The 24,903-nt window shown below is 47.0% G+C and overlaps 2 protein-coding genes across 17 annotated transcripts in view; both read left to right on the top strand.

Annotated features, from left to right (window-relative positions):
* Positions 1-18,332, top strand: part of LOC105695549 (tropomyosin) — a 28,247-nt gene extending 9,915 nt beyond the window's left edge. For 2 of the 14 annotated variants that reach the window (XR_002762415.1, XR_002762410.1), the window contains 8 exons: positions 4,273-4,406; positions 7,506-7,623; positions 10,390-10,460; positions 11,481-11,556; positions 11,885-11,947; positions 13,134-13,203; positions 13,632-17,189; positions 18,089-18,332. Coding sequence is in view for 3 of the 14 variants with exons in the window: in XM_012417181.1 (XP_012272604.1) it covers positions 4,273-4,406; positions 7,506-7,623; positions 10,390-10,460; positions 11,481-11,556; positions 11,885-11,947; positions 13,134-13,203; positions 18,089-18,168 (612 nt within the window). In the remaining 11 variants the exon portion in view is untranslated. Of the gene's footprint in view, positions 1-2,295; positions 2,617-4,272; positions 4,407-6,772; positions 6,891-7,505; positions 7,624-10,389; positions 10,461-11,123; positions 11,195-11,480; positions 11,557-11,884; positions 11,948-12,333; positions 12,397-13,133; positions 13,204-13,631; positions 17,190-18,088 lie in introns of those variants that run through there. The other 12 variants (XR_002762417.1, XR_002762414.1, XR_002762416.1 and 9 more) reach the window with 9 other exon arrangements.
* A 2,085-nt stretch (positions 18,333-20,417) lies between these two features.
* On the top strand, positions 20,418-24,499 carry LOC105695634 (tropomyosin-1). Of its 3 annotated transcripts, XM_012417377.2 has the most exons (8): positions 20,516-20,557; positions 21,201-21,207; positions 22,360-22,647; positions 23,089-23,222; positions 23,296-23,484; positions 23,607-23,682; positions 23,755-23,887; positions 23,975-24,499. In XM_012417377.2, the coding sequence occupies exons 3-8, from the start codon at positions 22,408-22,410 to the stop codon at positions 24,055-24,057; spliced, it is 855 nt and encodes a 284-aa protein (XP_012272800.1). In that variant the 5' UTR covers positions 20,516-20,557; positions 21,201-21,207; positions 22,360-22,407; the 3' UTR covers positions 24,058-24,499. The 3 variants fall into 3 exon arrangements, with proteins under 3 accessions (XP_012272799.1, XP_012272800.1, XP_012272801.1); XM_012417376.2 differs by lacking the exon at positions 21,201-21,207 and having other exon boundaries at positions 20,418-20,557; XM_012417378.2 differs by lacking the exons at positions 20,516-20,557; positions 21,201-21,207 and adding an exon at positions 21,226-21,309.
* Positions 24,500-24,903: the final 404 nt, after the last annotated feature.

Genomic DNA, 24,903 nt, shown 5'->3' with positions numbered 1-24,903 from the left:
CGAGGTCGAGCCGACCGAAGTCTTCGTGCCGACATTGGGACCACCGAATTCGATGAATTCCTTTGTGCTTCGGGGTTGAATTTCTTTTCTCGCGTTCCACGACCCGGGTAGCTGAATTTCTGTCGCCGTTTTTACGACCCTTGAGGATTTTGCAACCTTTTGATGGCCTCCTGTGCAGTCTCTCGATGCGTTCTCCGGCCTCTCGTCGAAGAAGGCTGGAGCCGGAATGCCCAGTGTAAATTTCCGGTAGGAACGCGTCGACGTTATTTTCGGACACGTGAAAAGCGGCTGTATCTGGGCACGAAAATATCTCGGCTGATCGGTTCGGGGAATACTTCATATTGTGCCGGGGAGTCGAGGTCCTCCTCGTGAATCTTTTATCCAGGACTGCGTATACACTTTGGGGGGAAAGAAATTTCCATTCAAGCCTTCGAACGATTTAAGATGAGACTTTGTATGGGAACTCTATTCCCTGTATAGTCCTTCCTCGATGCTCACACGTAGATACCTTGACGGATATTTATGGACAAGTTGATTGTAATACCTATCTCGAGCAACAGTCAATTAATCATGCTCCCTGGGAGAGATTATTAACTCGGAAAATCATGGATTCTGATACTCGAAACCACGTGGAGATCGCCGAAAAACGTCACACTTTTGAGGATCAACGTCCTTTGTTACCGAATCACATTGTCGCGTGAAATCAAAGGCAGTCGGTTCTCCAAGGAAATCGTCTTCGCAGATTTCCCCGTAAATACATACGTGGCTCTTAATAAATAATATAATATAATATAATTCATTGGACGTTTCGCGAATACGTCGAAGTTCCACCGAAGGATGTTCGTGATTTAATTGACTGTACCGTCGATAAGGATTAACAAAGAGAAAACACCATCGAACGGTGAGATAATGTGTCGAGGTTTACGTGTAACCGTCATATCGCTCGGCTTTTAACCCCCAATGATGTCATTCGGCGATGATCCTACCATCACCTAGCCCACTTCCGTTGGCCTTTGGACCACGCGATGTCGGCACGCTTCCTGTGGGCATTTCTTTTTCAATTTCACATCCGAACGTCTGCCTGCACCCCGCGCTCGAATTATTTCCCCAGTGGGAAACATAATGCGTGACTGGTTGAATGGTACCGGATATGGGGTTTCCGCGATTCGAATCTGATGGCCGAAGAGCAGAAGCGGTCGCGTCCGTAAACGTCCAATGGCGATTCTATATCAGGGAGGGAAAAATCGTTATTAATTCTCATAGGCTTGGATTTGTATGCGACGAGCGAATTTCCTCGTCTCACGCAATTTGGACTCGACTCCGGTCATACATTATGCATATTTCGCGGGATTTATGTCATTAGCACACAATACAACGTATATAGACATGCTACGCACATTTCGCTCGGTTGACTCTAAATTCCCTCCTTTTCTCCAACGGAGGCCCGGAATGATAATTCATTTTAATCGGGATATGTAGTCGATACTAACCAAGTCCGTTTGTCGAGGGTGGGGTCGGAGACGCTAATGGCGGTCAACGGACGACTTCGCAGGTTAACCTTGAGCGACCTAGAAATTACACGTGAAATGAACGATACTATCGGTAGGATTTAAAATAGAGTATCGACTAGTAGAAGGAAGTTGACGAAATAGTCTCGTGCAGTGTATGAGCTACTTTAGATAGATTTTTTCCTTTTACAAGGCCAGCGCAATTAGCCAAGCGAGCCCTTTCGAGTGGGACCCTCTCGAGGATCGACCACGTCCTCCGGAGGTAGCGCCTTCTCTCTCTTTCCCATGGCCCGACCCGTCTATCCGTCTTCGTCTGTCGCAGGGCCCATGTACGGGCGAGCGGCGCGCGTTCCCGCCGACGCGAGCGTAACCTGACAATTCCGTCATTGTGGCAGTGCGTAATTGCGCTTACGTCGAGTCGGAAGCGCGCCTGGCATCCGGATTAAAGGCCTCGGACGCACCAGGGACAATGTCCGAATTGTTCGCCGATTCGAGCGGGCGGCGGCGATGTGGACGGGTGCGGTATTTCCGGGGCTTCGCTCCACGGCGTAGGAACGGCCGTCGCCGGGCGAATCTAACAGGCCGGTGGTCCGTAGCCGGCGGGGACCGGCGCCGCGACGAGCGGTGGGCTCTCACGGAATGGAGCGCTGCGATTGGCGGTCGATATGACGGCGCGCGCTCTGATTGGTCGGCGGGTCCCGGGACTCGCGCACTACTTTCCAGCGCGGACGCTCGGCGCGTGGGTGCGCCACGGTCGCACGGCGGCCATCTTGAATATACCGCAGCCGCAGGCCAGTGGTCGAGGTGTGCGCGACAGCCCGATATACAGCTCGGCAGCATTCCGTGAGCACGACGCGAAGTCCGCGCCCACTCGAATCCGACAACCGAGTTTTCCGCGTTCGGCGGGTCCACAGCGCGTTCGACCGGTGCGTTAACCCCAGCCCAGAGGAGTCACGCCGCAGCCAAGATGTCGACCCAGGTCCAGGGCACCCTCCTCGACGGCCTCAAGAAAAAGATGCGCCAGACCAAGGAGGAGATGGAGAAGTACAAGGACGAGTGCGAGGAGTACCATAAGCGCCTCCAGGTCGAAGTGATGCGTCGCGAGGCAGTGAGTGCCTGCCGGTTTCTTCCGCGCGCTTCGCCCCGCCCCCCCTGGCCCCCGCCGGTCGCGTCTCCGTCGCTCCTGCGCTCCCCGGCATGCTTCCGTCCTCGTCGCGCGGTCGTTCCACCTGGCCGTCGGCGCACCGCGCCTAGCCAGGTGCGTCCGGGCGACGCCCGGCGTCGCCGAAGCCTGATCGATCGCGCGTGGCGGGCGAACCGGCGCGGGCTCGAGGTGCGCTCTCTCGCGAAAAACCCGAGAGAAGATGGCCTCGGCCTTTTCTGCAACGAGAATTTCCGGTTGGGCTTAATATCTGAAATTATGACGCCCCGACAGGAGTTTTTAGATTGGGCACTTTCGGTTCGTCTGGGGATTTCTTGACTGATGATAGGTACTTACAGGTGGTGGTAGGATGGAGACTAGGGAGTTGGATCGCTCTTATCTAATCGGAGTTAGAAAGGAAGCTGCGGTGAACCTGCATCGAGCAGAAGGGGTTCGGAAGTCAAGGAAATTTCCTGCTTGGTTGTACATAGAATGCTGTGAGGATGAATTTCTTATGTACGTTAGGAATTCGGAAGCAATACTTGAAGAGATCTGGGTGTGCAGTCGACCGTATCGAGATGCATCTCGCAGATCGCAATAGTAGAATCGTCACCCGAGTGACTGGGTGGTCAAAAGAAGGGGCAGGGTTTGAAGTGTTCCCACTGTGGTCGTATCTTCCTTTGCACGAACGAGATACCAACTATCTAGAATGATGGCCTTGATTTCTTGCTGCTTGCGAGGATGAGTTATCGATGAGAATTTCTTTGTCGATCTAGGAAAACTCCAATGATGTACGGGAAGGCTTATTTAGAATTCAACTGGAGCAGGAGGATTGAAACTGAAAAAATTCATATCGAGGAAGGATTAAATATTGTAAGAAAATTATACTTCGAATTGAAAATGTGGTTAACGTGGAGCATTTATCAAGCCAGGCGTAATTGATTCGCGTTTGAATGAATATTGTACAGCACGTCGATGAAAGAGACCCCTTGAAGCCATGTTCCGTCCCGAGGAGTCCTTAATAATTGACAATCTGCGTGCAAGCAATGTGATGCAAAACAATGAATACTGTTTGCAAACGATGTACGTCATGGGTACTTCCGGGATTTTAAGGCAGCCACTCTCCTGCCAGCGAGTCAAATGCATCGATACATGTTGAAATTTTATGATCGGTTGCATGGATTAATTGTCCAATTAATTTTTCCATCCGGCAGTGGTATCAAAATTAGCAAGGTACATTGACTTTGAAATATCTCGTAGAACATCATTACGTATATGTTATAAGGATTATTTAACCACACGGGTATAAGACTATAATTGAATAATTGCAGTGTAAAACACAGTTGTAACGGAGACGTCGAGTAACTCGTTGGCGAATTGCAACGCCTCGTTGAATCGCGTTAACGAGATTATTACTCACAGAAAAAATTGATCAGATTGCTCGGCACTCGATGATCGAGTTCAATTGAAGTTCAGTGCGTAATAGAATCGTTTGTCAGGAGATCATCTGTCGCAATCGTTGCAGGAGAGGTTTTCTTTTTCATGTTTTTCTCCCCCATTTTTCATTCTCATTTTATTTAAACAAACGATGGAATACATGGAGCGATTTTTCTTTTCTTCCAGGCCGAGTCCGAGGTGGCGGCTCTCAACCGACGCATCCAACTCCTGGAGGAAGACCTCGAGAGGTCGGAGGAACGACTCGCCACTGCCACTGCCAAACTGGCAGAGGCCTCACAAGCCGCAGATGAGAGCGAACGGTAATTTGCCGAAATATCTGCCTTCTGAAAAATCGAAAAAAGGGTTCGCCCGGAGTTCCGAGAGAAAAGCCCTCCAGAAGAAAAAAAAAGAATTCGCCCACAAGGTGGCTGCATTTATCTCGGCCACTATCTTCCAGTCAGATAGTGCGATTATCTGTCGATAAGTTCCATTACTTTAAAAGAACAAAAAATTGAAAGCGTGGAAAAGAGGATATCAAGATCCGGGAACTCGATACCAATTCTTGAGTAGTCGTTGATCGTCGCCAGATTATTTCAACATGACGAAGATTCATGCCTTATTTGGGTGTGACTCATACCAGAGTCAATTTCCTATTTTTCTTTCGCACTTTGGCGTATCTTTAATCACCTAATTGTATAAAATTAGCAGTGTCATTGTTTTTACACTTTATTACTATGGATCCAAAGGGTTCAAAATTTGGACCCAATGGCAGTGTCGTAAAAATGGAGGAAACCGTGGAGGTCGAGATTTGGCCGTTCTGGAGGGAAGACTCGGAACTCGGGGCGATCCTTTGTCGCCGGTGTTAACATAAGGATAACGAAAGTTTGCTTCGCCGGAATGGAATGTCAGGAGGCGAGCTGGTGAATCGTTGCACAACAGGTTGGGATTCACCTGTTGCAACCGCAGCTACGCTCGCCCATCGAGTCTCGGTTGGATGCCAAGTTAACCCTGCACCTCCGCTGGAATATTTAGATCGTTCACCTGTCTCGAGATCGATCGGTCGTTCCCTAGAACTCAATGAGATCCTTGGGACAGGTGACGTTAATCCATGAATCGACGACCACGTGGCCGCTCGCGGGCGCCGCCATCTTTAAATGGCCGCCGTAAACTCGAGTTTTTAGTTTCTTCCTATTTTGTACTCCTTTAGTCCTTTTTTTTTTGACGTCATCTCTAACACCGTCGATGGCGCCGATCTCCAGGGTCAGCACTGCTCTCTAATTGGTCAGGGTCTCGTTACATCATCCGGAGTTATTTGATCGTTGGAACGATGACTCAAATCAAACTACTAAGTACCACATCCCCACTACGGTGGAGTCTTCTTCCTCGCTGGCTGACCCTGTAATTTTGTTTACACGTAGTATACCCTGGAAAAGGAAATAATAGGGAGGGATAAAAAAGAAAATCGCGTTGGACCCGTCGAAATCGCCAATGCATTTTAATGTCTCGAAGTCGGGCCCCGGTGTACAAATCCTGGGATCTTTGCAGGAAACGGTTTGCCAGGTTTCGCCGTAACGAGTAACGGAACGGAGGACGTTGCCAACGCAAGAAATTCCCGTGGAAAATCGCGCCAACTCTAGGGAGAAAATCGAAGCCTTTGCTCGGTTTCTACTGGCTAAGTTGGCACGAAATTTCGACCCTCGTCCTCCGTGCTCTCGAGAAAAAAAATCCCGCCGGGGCATCCCTTTTGTTAAAGGATCGATAAGGAGAGAAAATAGGAACGGTTGCGTCGATTGGCGCGAACTTTGAATATTTCTCCTTCGTAATCTCGAGAGAAAGAAAAAAGAATTGCGATCGACGGTCCCCTTTATTAAGAAAAAAATTGGAAAGGTGCAGCGAGCCTCGTCTAGAGTGCACGCCGAGATGCACTTTTGCAGCCTCAAAGCGAACCGGTCAGCCGAGGGTTCCTGACATTCCTGTTCCGTAACTTCGATGGAAACTTGTGTCGGTGTCGTCGCGATAACCTCGAGGCGAGTTCTCTCTCTCGGAGTTATCGCCCGACAGGTTACTTAACCGTGTAACGTCGAAAGAATGTACTTTCTCCGGTGGATTGCGGGGGTGTGAATCGTGTTTCCACGATTTTTCAATTTCTTCCCTCGTTTCCGCTTTTATTTATCGCGGCCCGAAGAGAAGGCGCGCTCTGGATGTGACTTTCTTGATTTCACGGATTAAGCGCGCTATCGATCGCCTTTATTTCGCCCCGCCTTTATTTTTATCTTTATTGCCGATTGGGAGTGTCCGTACCCCAATTTTACGCTCTCGATCGAAGTTCTGGAATCGGTTGATTTGGTGGCTCAATAAATATATCAAGAATTCGAGTCGCGATATATCCTGGTCGAGGGAGAGGAAAGGTTTTTTTTTATATTTTATTTCTATTTATTTATTCATTTTCGCGCTCTCGATCGAAGTTCTAGGATCGATCGATTTCGTGGCTCAATAAATATATCAAGAATTCGAGTCGCGGTATATCCTGATCGGGGGAGATGGTCGATTTAATTCTCTTTCCACTTATTCATTTATTCATTTATTTATTTATATTCGAGCCTCGCCGCCCCGCAATCCCAGGAAGGAGTTATTGCTCTCTATCGACCCGCTAACCCCGTCCAAGTCTTAAATAAAAAATCACTAGGATACGGAAGGCACTCGAGAACCGAACCAACATGGAGGACGACCGCGTCTCCCTGCTGGAACAGCAGCTCGCACAGGCTAAGCTAATCGCCGAGGAGGCCGACAAGAAGTACGAGGAGGTGGGTTCCCCGGGTCCAAAGAGACTCCTTCAAGGACTTCCTCGAGAAAACGGTACCAGGTGCCCGTGGCCTCTCGAAGCCCCTCCATCTTGGCTGAGACTATTTAACCAAATCGGGTGATTCTCTAACTCCACGGACAAATCATTTTTCTTTTAAATTCCTTCCGGGGGTAATTGCTTAAATGAAGCTAGAAGTGATCTACAGTACCGAAGAACATATTAGCCCGATCTCATGGGATCCAATTCCAAGGCCACCTGGGTCTGCATTGACCCACGTGGTCCAGGACGGATTGATCTATTTATTAATTCCTTTTTTTATTTCTTCTTCTTCTTCTTCGGTGCAAAAGACTCGTTTTGAAAATTTGTCCGCAGACTAGGGAGCGATAAAGGATGTCATTTGTCCAACATGTCGAGCCGGAAATGAGGAGAGGGCACCTGGTCCGATTATCCGACGTTCTTCGTGTACTCCGTCTAGGTGTCTAGGGTGTCGCAGCGACGCAGAGGAGACTTGGACGACCTCGATGCAGAAGCAGAATTCAACGCTTGTCACTATTCTTGTTTATCGCCCGACTTTACCCGCCGATTAATCCTCTCTTTCCCTTGAACATGTGCGAAGCGCCCGCAAGGTTCTCGAGAACCGCAGCCTGGCGGACGAGGAGCGCATGGACGCTCTGGAGAACCAGCTGAAGGAGGCCAGGTTCCTCGCCGAGGAGGCCGACAAGAAGTACGACGAGGTTCGAGCACCCAACCCCATCGAGCCTGGCTGCAGCGATGGTTCCTAGTCGATAGTTGACAAGTGCCTAATATAACCCTAACTCGCGCTGTGTGTCTCGCTGTGCCGATGGGGAGCTTACCCAGAGGACCCCCAGGTCCCCCCTCCTCGGGGAAGGTCGTGGGAATCCACCTTACCGAGAGGTAACGGTGGCCTCCACCTTCGTTCAGGTGAAAGTACACCTCGACGGGGGGGTCGTCGAGACCCTGACCCCGTAGAAGGGGTCGAGGATTGTCGAGGTCGGGTCCAGGTCACCGCCGACTTACCCGGGATATCGGGAAAATGCGCGATCAATTTGCGGGAATTAATCCGATCGATCGACACACTTCAGGATGTGCACCCTGAAGTGCACCTTGTGGAAGTGGGGGGAGTACTTGAATTTGGAAAGAACTGAAATGAATGTCGAAGTGCATCTCGCGTTCAGGATGGCGCCGTATTTGGGGTAGTGGACCGTGGCTCTTAATTCGACCTCGATATCGAGGGTCGAGCCGAATCTGTCGATCGATCCCGCGTGGAATGTCGTAAAAATGCGCGATCAATTTACGGGAATTAATCCGATCGATCGACTTTCTTCAGGGTGTGTACGCCCGAAGTGCACCTTGTGGAAGTGGCACTCGGGGGGATGTTTGAATTTGGAAAGATCTGAGATTAATGTCGAAGTGCATCTCGCGTTGACGAAGAGGCCGAGTTCGGGGTGGTGTGTCTTAATTCGATCTCGATATTGAGTATCGATCGATCCGTGGCCTCTCTCTCTGTGTATGTGCGTGTGCCGAAGCGGAGGGCTGTGCTTCGCGATTCGCTGATATCGCGAAAAGTGTTCGACCTCGAGTGCGCAGAGCTGATCGTTAAATCGTTAAATCGTTAACGAGCTCCCATGGGGGGCGAGTTGGCGTTAAATTAATTAACCGGCTAACGGAAGGGTTTATGGGTTTGGGGGAACGAGAGAGGTCGGTCTTGCTTGTCGGTTGAGGTTGGAAAGTAAAATCTGGCCTAGAGGAGGGTAGTGACTTTCTCGACGGGGACATGTTGAGGGAGGATTTGTTAGAATTGAGTTTCGTTGCTTTTCACGCGACGAGCCAACGAATTGTGCCACTTGTTGTTTAGGCGGGACCCTGTGATGCTTATATGTGACGTGGTGGACGTTGTTAGAGGATTGTTCGGAGATTTATTGGCGCCGCGCCTGGTCGCGCGGTGGTTTAAGCGTTACTATATGACATTTTCTGATTTTTTTTTGTTTCTTTTTCCGGGCGGTTCACGCGATTTTCGGTGACAATCTTGCGATATACATATGTGCATATGTAGATACATATATCTTTTCAATTGAGCCCGCCTGTACGTTAAAAGTTACGAGGTAGCCTAATAGAGACCGGGAAGTCCGGAAACGGTCAAACGTCCATCCCGTAAAACGTGTTCGTGATCCGCGATCAACAGTGGCTTTTGCACTCCTTGTGTGCGAAAAAATTAAGGCGAGTAGATTTTGACGATATGCGACACTTGGGCGTGGCGGATAGGACGTTTTGGGATTTTTTAGCATTTTTTCTTTCTTTTTTTATCATTGGGAAACGCGGGAGAAATGTGACTAAAAGGGTAGGAATATATCTAATCAGGGTGATCGAATCTCTTTTATATCTGTGTATATACATATATTTTTTTTATCACATTTGCGGGCGGAATTTGTAACGAAAGGGGAGGAATTTTAATCCAGGGATGAGTTAAGCGTTAAGGTGAAATTCTCCCTTCAGGTGGGCCAGGAATATGAAATAAAAACGCGGGAGAAAATCGAGTCTCCTCGTCAGCGGCGTTTACAGAGTGTTGCGTTTATTAACAACCCGAGCGCTCGTCATCCATTGACCGAATTAACACGAATTAACGGATTGTTTGTCATCCCCTTGATTTTACTTTCAGTCCTGATGCCTGTTTTACAGTGCCCCTAACGTTCTAATATTTCTAGACGCTGTTTGCCGATTTGGATCCGAGCCTTTCCCGAGTGCATCTCTGTGCATCCAAATTCTAACGGCTCTTCAAGAACTGGTCCCTTCCCTGAAGACGTGGAATCGTCATCCCCTTGAATTTGATATAACCGGAGGCCAAAATTCGCCTGTTCTCCGAGGGACCATTTTTTGGAGTGCCCGGGATTAACTCGCTGCTTGCTGTTTCTCGGCGTTCGCAACCATTGGCCAATCTCCATATTTTACCGGACTCTTGCATCGCGTTGAATCGCAATTCGCCGCGATATCGGGCGGAACTCTGTTCCTTTGTGCAATTTTTCTGGGCCGAGTGCTTGCGAAACGCCGATAAACGTTTCCATAATATCGCCGGATGCCGGCCGAATGTATTCTTGCACTCGTGTTTAATATGCGTGTTGTGCGTATGTGCGCGTGTCGAAATTTGCATTCCTCGGTACCGACGAAAGTGCGCCGAGGAAAATTATTTAACGCTTGTTAACGGCGAGCCTATGTGGTGCAAATGATAAAAATCGCGATAACAGCGACGTGGACCACTCGGGTCTCGTTCAATGATTAATCGCCGTTTAATCTTCCTCGGGTCACTTCGAGTCGGCTTTTCTTTATTTTTTTTTTTATTACTTCTTTTTTTCTGCGAAAAAAATATGTATCACCGACCGACTGAGTCCTTTTCTCAACGTCGCCTGCTGTTATCAGAGACGTGGAGAAGCGTTCCCAATGGCGTCGATTAATTTAAACGGAAATTGTGATCGTCCTTGACACAGGTTGCCCGCAAGTTGGCCATGGTCGAGGCTGATCTGGAGCGAGCCGAAGAGCGCGCCGAAGCCGGAGAGTCGTAAGCATCGTTCCCCTTCCCTAGGGAGTGATAACTTGTCGTGTACATGTCCGTCAGATGTAATCTCGCATGTCCAACCTCGTTCGAGTGAACCCCCCCATGCAGGTCCCCAAAATCAGGCCATTTAAAAAAAAGAAGCAACACCTAGAATTTTCTACTCCAGAAGAGAAAAAATTCGAACCTGCACTTTGGGGCTCCTCGAACGAGTCACTGATAACAGCTTATAGTAGATTAAGTCGATCGAGTTCTACATCTAATGGAAACGAGGAATTATCTCGAATTTTATACTCTATCAACTTGTAGACTTTAGATTTATTTATGCTGATAGCGGCGTTACCTTTGGATGTAGAATCACCGCCAGGCGTTGAAATCTCCACTTATGGTTTCTAGAGTGCGTGAGATGTTTGATTAGATTTATTTTATTTTATTTTATTTTTCTCGCCTGAAGAGTCCAAGGATCATTTCTATAGGACGGGGAGGAAGCCGAGGGACACCCTGAAGACCAGACGTGCTTCGCCGTTTTTGCCGTTAATTAATTAGTTAATTCCTCTGGATTTATTTGCCTGTCTCGCAAACTGTACTGCATGTCCATGCGACTTTTTTCTTGACATTTTTGGTTTGTCCTTTTGCTTTGGCATGACTCGAATGGCCCGTTGACCGCAGGTCGCCAGGAAGCTGGTCATGATGGAGCAGGATCTTGAGCGCGCCGAGGAAAAGACCGAACTCTCCGAGGCGTGAGTACATTGAGCATGGCTTTTAATTTCTTTATTTTTTTTTTGTACTTATCCACGGTATGACCCCGTAGACTAATTAGATCCCAGCTGCTCGGTATAGCTGTACAAGCTCTATGTAAATTTTTGTATGTTTTATTGTTTGTTTGTTTGTTTTTTTTATAACGGTTACGTTGATTTCCTTCATAGTAGTGGTAATACAAAAGTGGAGATAATTTCGCGGTATCGATCGAGCCGGGGATGCTTATCCTTCCGGAAGCCTCTAATGGATTCCATTTCCATTTTTCAGTAAGATCGTCGAGCTGGAAGAGGAACTGCGAGTCGTCGGCAACAACCTGAAGTCCCTCGAGGTGTCCGAGGAGAAGGTAAAATCCTATTTGCAACTTTTATATTTATAATCGAAGATTGCCTCGGGAAAACAGTCGATTGATCGGCCGCCGATGTTTTAACGTCCTCGCGAAAGTGGAACTTTTTGTCGCCGATCGCCGCGACTTCTCGCGGCGAAAATCGAAAGCAACGGCGTAACAAAGGAAAGGAGATTGAATTTTGTCCTCGCGGATGAAAAGGTTAATCGCTTTAAAAAGTAAAAAAAAAAGAAATTACGGATAGACGGGAGATAGAGATTTAATTTCCGGGATAAATCGTCGGATGGCTGTGAGTTTAACTTTAATGACATTCGCGTGATGTACTTAGGCCAACCAACGTGAGGAGGAGTACAAGAACCAAATTAAGACCCTCACTACTCGTCTAAAGGAGGTACACATCTCGTCAGAGTGTCTGATACTGAGTGGCCTGTACTGTTTCTATTTTTTTTGTTGTCTTTTTTTATCAGCTTTGCTTGTTGGTTAGACGTACTAAACTCGATAGAAAAAGGAAACCCTAAACCGGCCTGCCCATACATACTTTGGTGTACTCGCAAGCATCCTCGATGGCATGTGTAAAAAATGAAAAAAAAAAAAGGATAGAGAAAACGTCCTTTCGAGGATACTTGGCGAGGATGAGGACATTTCTTTATTTTCCTTTTTTTTTTCCTCGCAATGGCTCGAATTGCCTGTATATCAGCATGTAGCGTTTGTACACTAACGGCTGTTTGTTTTTCTTTCCTTGTGTTTGAATTTTGCTAACACACGCACACGCACCAGGCGATAGAAAGGGAGGAGACGTTCAAGGGCCAGGTGAAGATCCTGGAGTGCCAATTGAAGGAGGTAAGACGATGCAGATTGTCACGAGGACAATTTCCTGTTTTTCCTTTTGTCTCTCCGCGATTAAATTAACTGTCCCGTGATACAAGCTGCTTCCAGCTTTGCACGGAATTATGGCATAGGTGACGACTTACTATTTTCTTTTTTATGTAAATTAAGATTACGTTCCTTTTTGTCAATGACTGGAAGAGCGATTACGGCTTGCCACGGCCTTCGCGAATTTTAATTTCTAACTTCAACGTTCATATATATATANTATATATATATATTTTTATTTCCTTGCAATTATCCGTACATAGTGATTTAATAGAGAGATAAGGTATAACTCACGGAGGGGCATTTAAATCCTTCGAGGGACAGGGTGCGAACGTTAAGGTACGACCCAGCAGAGTGGTTAAACGTGTTTAATGTCACAGTTATGCCTACTAACTAGTAATTGATGTCTCTGTAATTTAGAAAATACGCGGAGTATGGGCAGAGTAATAATTACGTAGCATGAGTGTGCATTTTAGCCTTGCCGTTGAATATTAATTGCCTTGCCGGTTGGTCGGACAAGCCGTTGATCTCAGAACTCATTAGAGAGTACTTGCATAGATGCAAGCGATTTCAACGCAACAATTAGCTTTCATTTTGACGAACGAGACATGGTTCTCGCAGGGGATTCCTAGTTCCGAGATCAATGGCAATTAACTCTGGGGATTGATTCATGGATTGATCGATTTTTCTCTACAATTTTACAGGCTGAAGCGCGCGCCGAGTTTGCCGAGAGGTCGGTGCAAAAGTTACAGAAGGAAGTGGACAGACTCGAGGGTACGTATTCGTTTACTGAAGACTTATCGCGACGAGACGGCGGAGAGGTAACGAGGTCTCGGGACCTCGGACCTCTTTTTCTTCTGTCCATTGTAACTTGAAACGTTTAACGACAACTGCCCGCCATACTCTCGAAAAACGAAGGCCAAGAGCGCGGATCTCGTCGTTTTTGCCCTGAGTGTAACGGCCACCCCGTGTGCGCCTTCGTTCCACTCCTCCGTAATCTTCTTTTTATTTTTCTCCTTTTTTTTTTTTGTTGTTCCTAGTCCAGGCCTTTTAATTTTTATTCACTTTTGTTTAATTTTGCTCGTGTCATGCGACACCGTTAACGCGCTCTCTCGCCTATGCGTGTGTGTCTGCGTGTGAGTGTGCTTACGTGTGGGTGTGCGCACGTCGCGTGGTTTTACAATAACGAGTGATCTTTGCAGACGACCTCGTCAGCGAGAGAGAGAAAAACAAAATGCTCCAGGAGGAGATGGAGGCTACTCTGCATGACATCCAGAACATGTAGAGCGTGCTGCGGAGCGGATTACACACATAACCCCACTTTCGGCTGCGCGCGCGCCCTCTCTCGCTCGCCCCGTCTCACTCTCTCTCTTTCTCTCTCTCATTTTCTTCCCTCCACTCCATCTATCCGCCTCTGTCTCTCTTTCTCTCTCTCTCTCATACTCTCGCACGGTGCAGACCTAACCCTAATGGACGGACGCAGCCTCCGAGCCGAGGCCGCCACATCGCCGATTCATCGGCCGATTGCGCGGAAACGAGCGAACGAAATTACGAATCGAAGTCCTGGGGAGGAAGGAGAGACGTGAACCTTCGTCCCGACGCCAGCTCGACCCCCGGAAATGGCCGAGGTCGGGTTGGCGAGGGCGCGAAGTACGAGGAGAAGGACGCGCGGCGTCGAAATTCTCGGAACGCGCGTGCGTGGAGCGCCGCTGCTGCCGTTGCTGCTGCTGTTGCTGTTAACGTTCCGCCGACACGTTCTGCATACCTCGGCGGCCCCGATCCGGACGAGACGCCGCGGATGTTGTACTCTTTCTCGTCGGTCTCGCCGATCTATGCTCGTGGATTCATCCTAGAGGATGCGCGCGCACGCGGGAGGTGTCCACCTGCCGCCCGATCTTCCGGTGTACTCCGCGAGTTTCACGCGTTCCGCGGTCCCTCGAGCCGCGCCGTGGAAGTGCATTTATCCCTTTCGTACGGTGCCACCGCGTACGCACGAGAATCAATTTTAATCTCCGCGTTTTCGCGATGGATTTTCATTTTACCCCCCGGAGTTTGCGTTCGGTGAGGATCGAGCTTCCGATATATCGAGGCGCGTGCAGACCTGCGACCTCGCCACCCAACATGGCGGCGGTTTCTGGACGTCGTCGCATCGCGTACAATTTAAGAGATTCGCGGAAACGCATTCGGACATCAATGCCGCCGTCCCTCGGAATATTCACCTTGCCGTGTATCGCGACGAAACGGTTATCTCGAATGCGACTTTTTGCGAGTTATCGGGCATTAATTCAGAACACCATCCACCGATATTGGGTCGCGTTATTTGGCGCGCCGCCGCCATCTTGCGCGGAGAGGTTGCAGGTCTTCTGGACGCACGTTTATAGGTACAGTGCACGGTAAAGGTATTCTCTTATCACGATATCGCGGGTCGTGGAAAATTCGTCATTAGACGCGTGTGATATAGACCTTGGATCGCATACATTCCTTCTCTATTCCTTAATTATACAGGGGCTAGCAAATTGGAAAGGTGGGAAGGCTCGATCGGCACTCTTTCGTATCGTTCTTATCACGAGAGGAGAGGGGGGACCCCCCTCAGCAGGAGGGGCGTTATCGCGCGGGGTTATCGCGATTATCCCTCGTTATCCACGTTATCAAGGGGAGGGGGGTCGCTCTCGCAAATTCCTCATTTTCTCATCCCAGTTGAGCTGCGCGCTTTTCAGACACGCGATAATCACGAACACACACCGACTGTGCCTGTATATACATATATTAGGTACCCCATACGGATAATTATCATGGCTAATCGTACCTCGATTCGAGGAGAACGTGCTCAGATCGGTTAACTTCGCGGAATATCTCATGCGATCTAGAATACATACATTGCATACATACGCGTGTACACATATGCCTAATTAGGAGTATACGGTTTATATATATATATATACATTCCCTGCGCACATCGCTGGCTGCACAAAATTCATAATCCCCCTCCCTCTCCGAAACGTTGCATTTCCTTAACGAGAGCAACCACTGCCCCGAAATTCCAATCTCTTCTTTCTTTTTTTTTTCCCTTTTTTTACCTTTTCTTTTATTAATCCCCCCCTCTCTCTTTTTCTCGCGTCGCGTAAACTGGCCTTTCACGATTAATTTCCTTCTTTTCTTTGTTTTTCCATTTTGGTTTTTTTTTCCTGGTCTTTTCGGTTTTTTTCGCAATAAATGTCCTGGCCGGGGTTTGACGCGCCGCAGAGTTCGCGAATCCGCGACGCGTCAATCTTCGGGCGGAATGTTGAAAAGTGTACTTTCTTTTTTTTTTCTTCCCCCTTTTTTCCTGGGCATGAAGGAAAGGAGGGATCACAGGTGCATGAGAGTGCGTCGATCGTTAGGCGTGGCGGCTCCCTTGTGGCGATTTTTCCAGGGGGGAGTGGAAAGGTAGATAATTTTCGAGGAGGGATTTTTTTTTTCCGCCGTGATGAGGCGAAAATTCGCGCGTCGCGTCGAGCGATGATCCGCGCTTAGGAAGAAAGTCGCGCTCGGTGTTTAATGGAATTAAGCCCAAGGAAAGAGAAAAAAAAAGAAAAAAAAAAGAATATCCCGACATGGGCTCATCGGCACAATGCAATCCCACGTCCTATTAATTTTAATTAATATTACTATTATCGCTCCAATTATCCGTTGTATCGTTTCGATTATCTCCTATCCTCAGTTCTCTACACGTTACGCCCTAATTTTTACGCCGGAAAGAGATATGAAAGAAAGGATAAAAAAAGAAAACCCACGATAAGCAAAAGACGTTCGAGACGGAAATTTTGATTTATCACCTTAGCCCATTAATTTACTTAATATTAATCGAGAGAGAAACGATAATAACACTAATATTATTGTATTAATTATACACCAACATTGCTATTATTATAAATTTGTTTATAATATATATTTTAATTTTCAATGCGATTATGCGTGCGTCGTCCATTTTTTTTTTCCGTTCGTCTCGTTTTCGACCGAGTCGAGAGAGTCACTTTTTGTGCGCCCGGAGAGTTGTTTCCTGTTAATCGTTTTTACCACGAGAGCCCATTAACAACACGCTCTGCCCGATTGTTGTCGACGAGAGTCGTGGTTAACTGCATGAAGCTCCGCCGAAATGTGTGAAATTACCCAGCCGCCAGTAAGTACAACATTGCTCGATTATTGTCTACTAACTATCAAAAACCCCAGACTATCGGGGTTTTCGGGTCCCCTTTCCCCTGGAGATTTTTATGTTAATTTTCTAAATTTCTCCCCCATGCCTCTACGGTGTCGATTGTCCTCATTTCATTTCTCCTGTATTTTTAGTCTTCGTACCAGTAATTTAGACGTACCACTTTTGCAGAAATTAATTTTCCTTTTAAATTATGTAAAAATCCCATTTATTTTCCTTCCGTTTGTTTATTTTGACTGTTCGCATTAGTTTTGTAATTTTCTTCTTCAATTTCTTTGGTACGCATTCTTTCTTTTTTTTTCTTTTTTTTTTTTCTGCGAATAAAATTGCGAGCGCGTAATTATCAATAAGTCTTTTGTACTCTTGGGGAATCCCCGCTTCGATGTAATGCGGTAATCTCGAAAAATCCTTGCAGATGAGATGGTGGCCGAGAAGGAGAAGTACAAGGAAATCGGCGATGGCTTGGATAATGCATTCTTTGAGCTCTATGGGGTCTAGAGTGCCTAGCTCCTGATAACGCTTCGACGTGCCTTTATTGCGTTTAGCTTGCTCTCTCTAACCAACTTCCGTAAGTTATCACACCCTCGCTTTTAACCCCCTGCGAATCGCCGGGTCGTCCATTTCGCCCTAGGCCCAACATCGACCAAAAAATCGACCAATCTACGACGAAGGATACGAAAAGAAGGATCCGAGTCGTACAAGAACTCGCACACGACTTGCACGTGGGGATATCTCCGACTTATTTCATGGTTCCTCGACCCGAACTTTCCTGCAATTGTCATCTGGTCGCTTCAAGATCCGGCTACGATGAGCTCATTCAAGACCTGCTCTTCGCGTTAAAATTTTGTCGAACATCCGTTAAGGCGGTGTGAAAATCTCATCAGAGGACTCAATGAAACTTTTTAACGAACTCGATCTACCGAATCGCTTTACACTTTACCTCGCAAACGTGGAGATCCTAAGGAAGGTCCCGACACCCATGAAATTTCTTCTTTTATAACAAAAATTTGTTTAAAGATTTTTTTAGAAATTGAAATTTCATAGGTGTCAGGACCTTTCTTAAGGTCTCCGTATTTATAGGGTGAAATTTGAAACGATTTGGTATACCTAGTTCGGAGAAAAATTCAATAAATGAGACCTCTTCGGCGCCTTAAGGCGATATGAAAGTGGCGTTTTAAGAAAAAGAAAAATTGAGAGATATAGAATTTAAAACAAAGTCATGAGCAGAGGGGCCTCCACGTGGTAGAATTTGGAACAATTTGGTAAATCTAGGGCGAAGAAAAAAAAAAGAAAAAATTGTTACCGATTCTTCATATCGCTTTTGGATATCAGATGAAATTAGAGATGATCTTAGCCGGATCTGTACTTACTGTACGATTTATAAGGGATATCGAATACGCTTATGGCTCGTACGGGCTTTATTGCGAGGTGGCGGCGCTTTGTCACGAGATTTCGATTTAATTCCAGACGAGCTGGTCCACGAGAAGGAGAAGTACAAGTACATCTGCGACGACCTGGACCTCACCTTCACCGAGCTGGTCGGCTAAAGAATGTCTTTCCATCGTCGCCGGATATGATAATCACGGGATTCGCCTCGCCGAGCGATAACGCGGACCGCACAATCACGTTCGGGCCCAACCTACGGATTAAATATACCTGTATCATTGTAATTAAAGCGAGATTATTATAAATAAGCATGTGGAACACTGGACGCCTGCGGCCATTTGGTCTTTTCGGTGGGATTCCTATTTCTTTCCTCGATTCCTTGAATGAACGAACCGCGAGTGGGGTCAGGTGTCCCTTAATAATTCGACTATTGTCCCAATAACACGTAATCTACCCTGTGCCATCTACTAATCATTCCATCCTGACTTTCTCGTTGCAGACGAGCTGATCAACGAGCGCAGTAAGTACAAAGCGATCGCCGACGAGATGGATCAAACGTTCGCCGACCTCGCCGGATATTAACGCAAGCCGAGGAGCGTAAATCACGCTCGGATTGACACGTCGTGCTGCCATTACTTTTCGACGTCGCCTGTCATTTCGTGAGAATGAGAATCATCGAATCCCGGAAGCACCGACCCCGATATACCGAGAAACCGGTGCTCGAAGTTGGCCAGAAGAGGGGACTCGTTAATATATAAAAATCCTGTAAAAAGAGCAAAAAAGAAAGATACTTCCTACCCCGAAGAACCGTATACAGAGTGATCCGAGGGAAACGAAAGGTCACGCCTAAATTTCGAGAAAATTACAATCACGATGTTATTTTTAAAAAATCCATACGACTGCCAATGTGCAATGATACTTCCCGAATCGTCCTGTATAAGTAGGAATAAGAAATTTCGGCATTTTGGGTTCTTCGGGGGCAGTTGATAGTCTCTTTTTGAGTTAACATTTTCGACAGGATTTCTCGAGTTCCGATAATGAATTTTATGACTAACGATAAGCCAGTTTCGAGTCGCGTCCCGCGGACGGTAAAACGCTAAGTATTCGGATTTTTCCCGAAATCTCGTTGGAATCTTTCCCTCGTCTCTATTAGTCCTGTAAATAAGGTTAATCGGCTCGATCTAAGCAGTTTTTTACTATCTCGAAACGTACAAAGGACTTCTCTCAAGCATTGTTGAAATTCTCTTAAGGGAATTATTTGGAAGGATCGTTAAGTGACATTCTTAGATACGTGATTCACGTTGGGAAGTCATCGAAAATTTGGGGACCCACTTAATCGGGTTGTTAAATTCTATTCTTACTGTCGCCGTTGCTATCCTTGGGCTTTCAAGCTTCCATGCTTCCGGTTTTTTACTTTTTATTTCCCGACCTCGAGTGTTTATTGCGCGAAAATTCGTCAGTTAGGCTTGCCGAAAGCTTTCGATGGCGATTTGAATTTAATACACAGAGCATTATGTAATTGTGATTGTATATGAAATGTCTTTCCTTAGCAACGCCTTAATCATTACACTCGATATGCAAAGTATCGTTGTCCCCCGCTCAAAGGAGAGTCCACGTGTTCCAGGGGAGCGGTAATTATAAATAAGCGCAATAAAATTAAAGATTCAGGTAAAGATTTACTGGGGACATTGGCAATAACTTTAAACGTCAATACGTCACTAGATATGAGGCAGCTTTTTTCAGCTTAGCGAATTTCGTAAATATCTACTAGCGTAGCGTAGGTTTTTTTAAAGAGATCATGGAAGGGGTAACGAGGGAGCATTCCTTAGAAGCGTGTAACGTCCACATTCCACTTCCGAAGATTCTGTCAACGAGCAAATCACTCGGCAATCGTCCATATAACGGATCCATCATTGTAACAAGATTCACTGTGTACCATTGTACGCGTTCATTTCCATGTATTTTGTTACCTCGGATACAAGAGACGACATTAAAAATTGATTCGAGCGAAGCGGCGGCCATCTTGAATTCCCGGCGTCGCCTCGCGCGCGTCACCGTAAACAAATGAAATAATTTCCCAGTAGGAACACGAGGGAGGCGTCAATGGGCGATAAAATTAGACCGGAGACGCTTGCCCCACTTTACCTGGTCCCATTTTTCCGACTCTTTCCTGTTACGCGTTCCAAATTGTTACACGAGACACCGTTTCGCCCGGTCGGATTTTTTAAGGAAATCCAAGATGGCGGACTCGATTGCTTCCCGATGAGGCGCAATATGGAAGCCGATTTGCAGGGAGGAGGTCGAACCGCGGGATTTCGCCGAAATGAAATCGAACCCCCCTCTCGGCTCGAGCTCCATTTCGTGCTTTCGTGATCTCGTCGGCTCCTTAAAGCTTTGACTTCTCGGTGTTGGTGCAAGCGCTTCGGAGCGCTTCGTCGATTGGCGCCTTGCCATTTTTGGGTTCCCCACCCGCGAGTTCGGAAGCTCCGCCGAGGGCCGACGCTCCGAGGGACTTCACTCCACTCGCGACTCTCCGCTCGCCGAGAATAGGTAAGTCCACCGAGAGACGTTGAATTTTTTGATACCGAGGGTCTTCCTTTGGCCTGCATCTCGCTGATCCTGGCAGAATTAATTACAAGCTTCGCCGCGTGATATTTCCCACAACTCCGCGCGATATTTCCCACAATCCGTTGCGCCGACTTTCTCCATGATATTTCTTATTTTGTATATATTATATTATATATTTATTATTTGATTTCCACGCCTCTTTTTTACAAAATTCTCCCCAGTGATATCTTGCTATTTCCACATTTACTAGATTTTTACAGCGCGAGATTTCCCGCAAGTGTTTATGACCTCTTCGCCACCTTCCCGCCTACCCGTCCGTGAAAATAGCGCGGGGAGACCTTGCCCTAAAAAAAGACCGATTTCGGCAGCTGGAGAGAGAGACACGATCTCTCGTTCTTCGGGAAGAACCATTAAGTGCAGAATTTTGAAATTCCCGGGTTTTCGGATATTCACTTAGGGCGAGTTCTCCATCGGACAAGAGATTTTGACAGGAACACCTAAGAAGTCTTGCACGGGAGGATTTAAAATCAATATGGATCTTGCTTGTATTAGATTTAGAGAGTTCTAACGGTTTTTCGGACGTTTTGCAACCGGATACCAAGTTTTGGAATGATTGTTCTTGCAGAAGCGAGGTTAGCGCCGTCTATGGAGGAGAGATCCGACCCACGCAAATTCTAACACCGCTGCTTACGCTTCGGAGCTTATTTTGGGCTTGTAACAAATCTCGCCATGTCGTAAGTAATCCGTTGAAATCGCAGCGAGCGACTGCGGTAGCCGAGATACTTATGTATGAAGGCGAGGCGCGTCGCATGCTCGGCGCATGGGTGTGTTTATTTTTTCCCTCCCCTAGATAAAAATGCAAAACTGAAAAGAGAGATTACCTTCTACCCTAATGCCTTGCGTTTAAGATGCCATTTCGCTTTCTGACCTGAAGCCAGAATTTTGCTATGCTGAATATTTTGTTTCTCCAAATTCCAGCCAATTTAACGTAGCTTTTCACGAGTATTTCACTTTTAAAGCGGCATGTTGAAGGCCAATTTGAGTATCTGTATTGCGGAAGTATATGGCGAAAGACATATCGAACGAATTAAAGATGGCGGCGACCGCGTCGGTTCTCGCGGGGCGCGGTACGAAGTGCGAAAGTGCGAAAGTTCGAAAATTCGAAAATTCGCGCCGCTTCGAGTTCGCCAGGGAAATCGAAAATTTGGGGCCGCGCGGTTTTCGGTAGGCGGAAAAACGCAGTTCTATTAATAACGAGAGCAGTTAGATCGGATGTCGGTCGGCGTTGACGTCTAAGTAAAGCCCGATCTCGCGAGTCAGAGAGTCTCGGCCCTCCCGTTTTCTCGCTCGCGGTTTATTCGGCGACCGAGCTCGGAAACGTATTTATAGAGTCCCGCTGGCGTCCATGCTATTTCCATGGACGCCGACTAAGAGGGACCGCCGCGAACACCCCGAGTCCGCCGAAAACGATCGGCGAGAGCCAAAAAAAGATCCCGCCAGAACCTACCGTTCTTTCGCTGCATCTTCCCGCGGCGGCCATCTTGATTCTCCTCATAGGAATTCCGGGCCCGATATTTCTAGGTTTTCGAGCACCATTTATGCGATATGGTTTTCAGAAGCTCTCAGTTTTCATTTATACCAGAAATTGTTGGATACACCACGACTTGCGCTTTGGCCCTGCATGGAAATTCGCAGATTGTCCGTTCGGAAATTCTGCAAAAACAGACGCCAGGGAGTATTTCCGGGAAGATGGAGACATGCGTTAATACAGACATGTTTTTCAGAGCACTCGTCGGTTACCCTAGGAAAGGTAGAAGGAAAAGGCCGCCACCATGGACGCGATCAAGAAGAAAATGCAAGCGATGAAGCTTGAGAAGGACAACGCGCAGGATAAAGCTGATGTCTGCGAAGGACAGGCCAAAGAAGCAAACCTGCGCGCCGATAAGGTCCTTGAGGAGGTCAGCGACCTCCAGAAGAAGCTCACCCAGGTCGAGGGAGACCTCCAGGCCAACAAGGGAGCTCTCGAGCAGGCCAACAAGGACCTTGAAGAGCGCGAAAAATCCCTCACCAACGTAGGTTCAACCTTTTGACACCCCTCAGCTTTAAAGGACTCGGCTGAGTCTCGCGCCAAGTACATTTCGCGCCACCTTGGACCAAGACCTTGGTCAACTCGACCTTGTGTAACAGCCACGTTTTACCTATTTAATTTAATTTAACAATTCCGTGTACTTTTATGGAACTTTCCGTGTCGAAATATGTCTCTTTACTTTGAACCTGCGTTGCCTGACATCTTTTAGTCCTTTGGTGCTCTTTATATTCTACTTCCTACCTTGTATGTAATTTAATTGCAAGCATTGTGTTGGAATTACCCTTTGTATTATAAATAAGGCCTATTTAAGGCCTGCAGTTAGAAGTCCTGAATAGGATATATAGTTTTACTCGGGTTATGTCTATGATTTTTAAGATTTTATGGGGAATTTCATAATTTGAATGATAAAATTGATTTTTTCCAGGCCGAGTCCGAGGTCGCCGCCTTGAACAGGAAGGTCCAGCTGATCGAAGAGGACTTGGAGCGCTCCGAGGAACGTCTGAACACCGCATCCGCGAAACTTACCGAAGCTTCCCAGGCTGCCGACGAATCTAGCCGGTGAAATTGCGTTCCGTTTCATTTGGACCCTGATAACGCCTGATTATTTCTCAATGTAACGGTGGATTTACAGAATGTGCAAAGTGTTGGAAAACCGCGCCCAGCAGGACGAGGAGAGGATGGACCAATTGACGAACCAGCTGAAAGAGGCTCGTCTCCTTGCCGAGGACGCTGACGGAAAATCCGACGAAGTCTCCCGCAAGCTGGCCTTTGTTGAAGACGAGTTGGAGGTAGCCGAAGATCGCGTCAAGTCTGGCGAGGCGTGAGTATCAATTTTCGTACAGCAAAAGAATGTTATCCACCCCTTTCTTAGGAGATCCCAGAAGATCCTGGATTAATTCTCGACCGCCACGATTCATCCTTTCCCATTAATTTTTTTTCCAGCAAAATCATGGAACTGGAAGAGGAGTTGAAGGTCGTCGGCAACAGTTTGAAGTCCCTGGAGGTCTCCGAGGAAAAGGTAACGTCAACCTTGCCACCATTTGTCAGAAGCAAGCGACTTCGTTAGGCTGATAAGTGTTATCTGTAACAGGCCAACCAACGTGTCGAGGAGTTCAAACGTCAGCTGAAGACCTTGACCGTCAAACTGAAGGAAGCCGAGGCCAGGGCCGAGTTCGCCGAGAAGACCGTGAAGAAACTGCAAAAGGAGGTTGACAGGCTCGAAGGTTTGTTGAGGCCTGACTGAAAATATATTTCCGCGACGGGAAGGGATTTTTCCAAATTTCAATCCGTTTAATCTCTTCCCTTTTCAGACGAGCTCGGAATCAACAAAGACAGATACAAGTCCCTTGCCGACGAGATGGACTCCACGTTTGCCGAGCTGGCAGGATATTAATTCGATCGTTCCCCTCCCGATCTGTTATCACTGCTTAAAGTTATCCGCTTAGGCGAAATGTCCTTCGAATTTGTCAAAGAATAGAGAGATGAGGCATTGACGTCTCCTTGCCGGACTGTCAGTCGAGCTCTGTCGTCCAACGGGAACGTCCTTGACCTTTCGCGTACTTGTATGGATTTGATGTACACACTTGTATGGATAAGTGTAACGCAGCGGCCAAATGTTTCGCAACCGAGCTCAGTGCAATATTAACACGAGAGAAAAGAGAAGGAAATGAGGTGTTCATCTAGTCACTCGTCCATCTTCGCGACCAAAGAACGAGGTAAGCCTCCCCCTCCATTCGCAGATACGTTTATACGACATAAATAAATGTTAAATTCTGTAATCAAGCTCTTATCATTGTCTACCAAGGAGGGCGCGAATAAAAGATAATTCCACCCGCGATCGTTATTACCCCGAATCGTCACAACCAGCGCTACTATCTATTTATCAATTTTTCTTCCTCGTCGACTCATCATTACCCGTAAAACTCTAGAAATTAACTTTCTAACAAACAAGTGATAACCACCAGTCGATGCCGTGTCTGGGAATGAAAAAAAAAAATCATACGCACATACAAGTCCTTCTTTGCATTATTAAATCTTTATTATACATGCCTCGAAATGACCTTATGTCTCAGTATATGTAATAACAAGATACGCTAAAAAATATCTAGATACGGATACTGCAATTTCAATTTGTACCTGGAATTAGAAAAGTATCTACACGTCGTACCAGATACTTATCTCCTAGCGATTACTATGTGTACCTTATATACTCGTATCTAGATACTTATCTACCGACTAT

This window comes from Orussus abietinus, unplaced genomic scaffold (assembly GCF_000612105.2).
Source record: "Orussus abietinus isolate OABI.00-Male unplaced genomic scaffold, Oabi_2.0 scaffold4, whole genome shotgun sequence".
NCBI classification, from domain to species: Eukaryota; Metazoa; Arthropoda; class Insecta; order Hymenoptera; family Orussidae; genus Orussus; species Orussus abietinus.
This window is presented reverse-complemented; position numbering and strand designations above follow the sequence as displayed.

What these genes read in the sequence shown, in the direction of transcription:
- LOC105695634 (XM_012417376.2), top strand. Translation starts at nt 22,408, where the DNA reads ATGGACGCGATCAAGAAGAAAATGCAAGCGATGAAGCTTGAGAAGGAC. An exon ending in CGCGTCAAGTCTGGCGAGGC is followed by an intron (nt 23,485 to 23,606) that starts GTGAGTATCAAT and finishes TTTTTTTTCCAG; the next exon opens with CAAAATCATGGAACTGGAAG. An exon ending in GGAGGTTGACAGGCTCGAAG is followed by an intron (nt 23,888 to 23,974) that starts GTTTGTTGAGGC and finishes TTCCCTTTTCAG; the next exon opens with ACGAGCTCGGAATCAACAAA.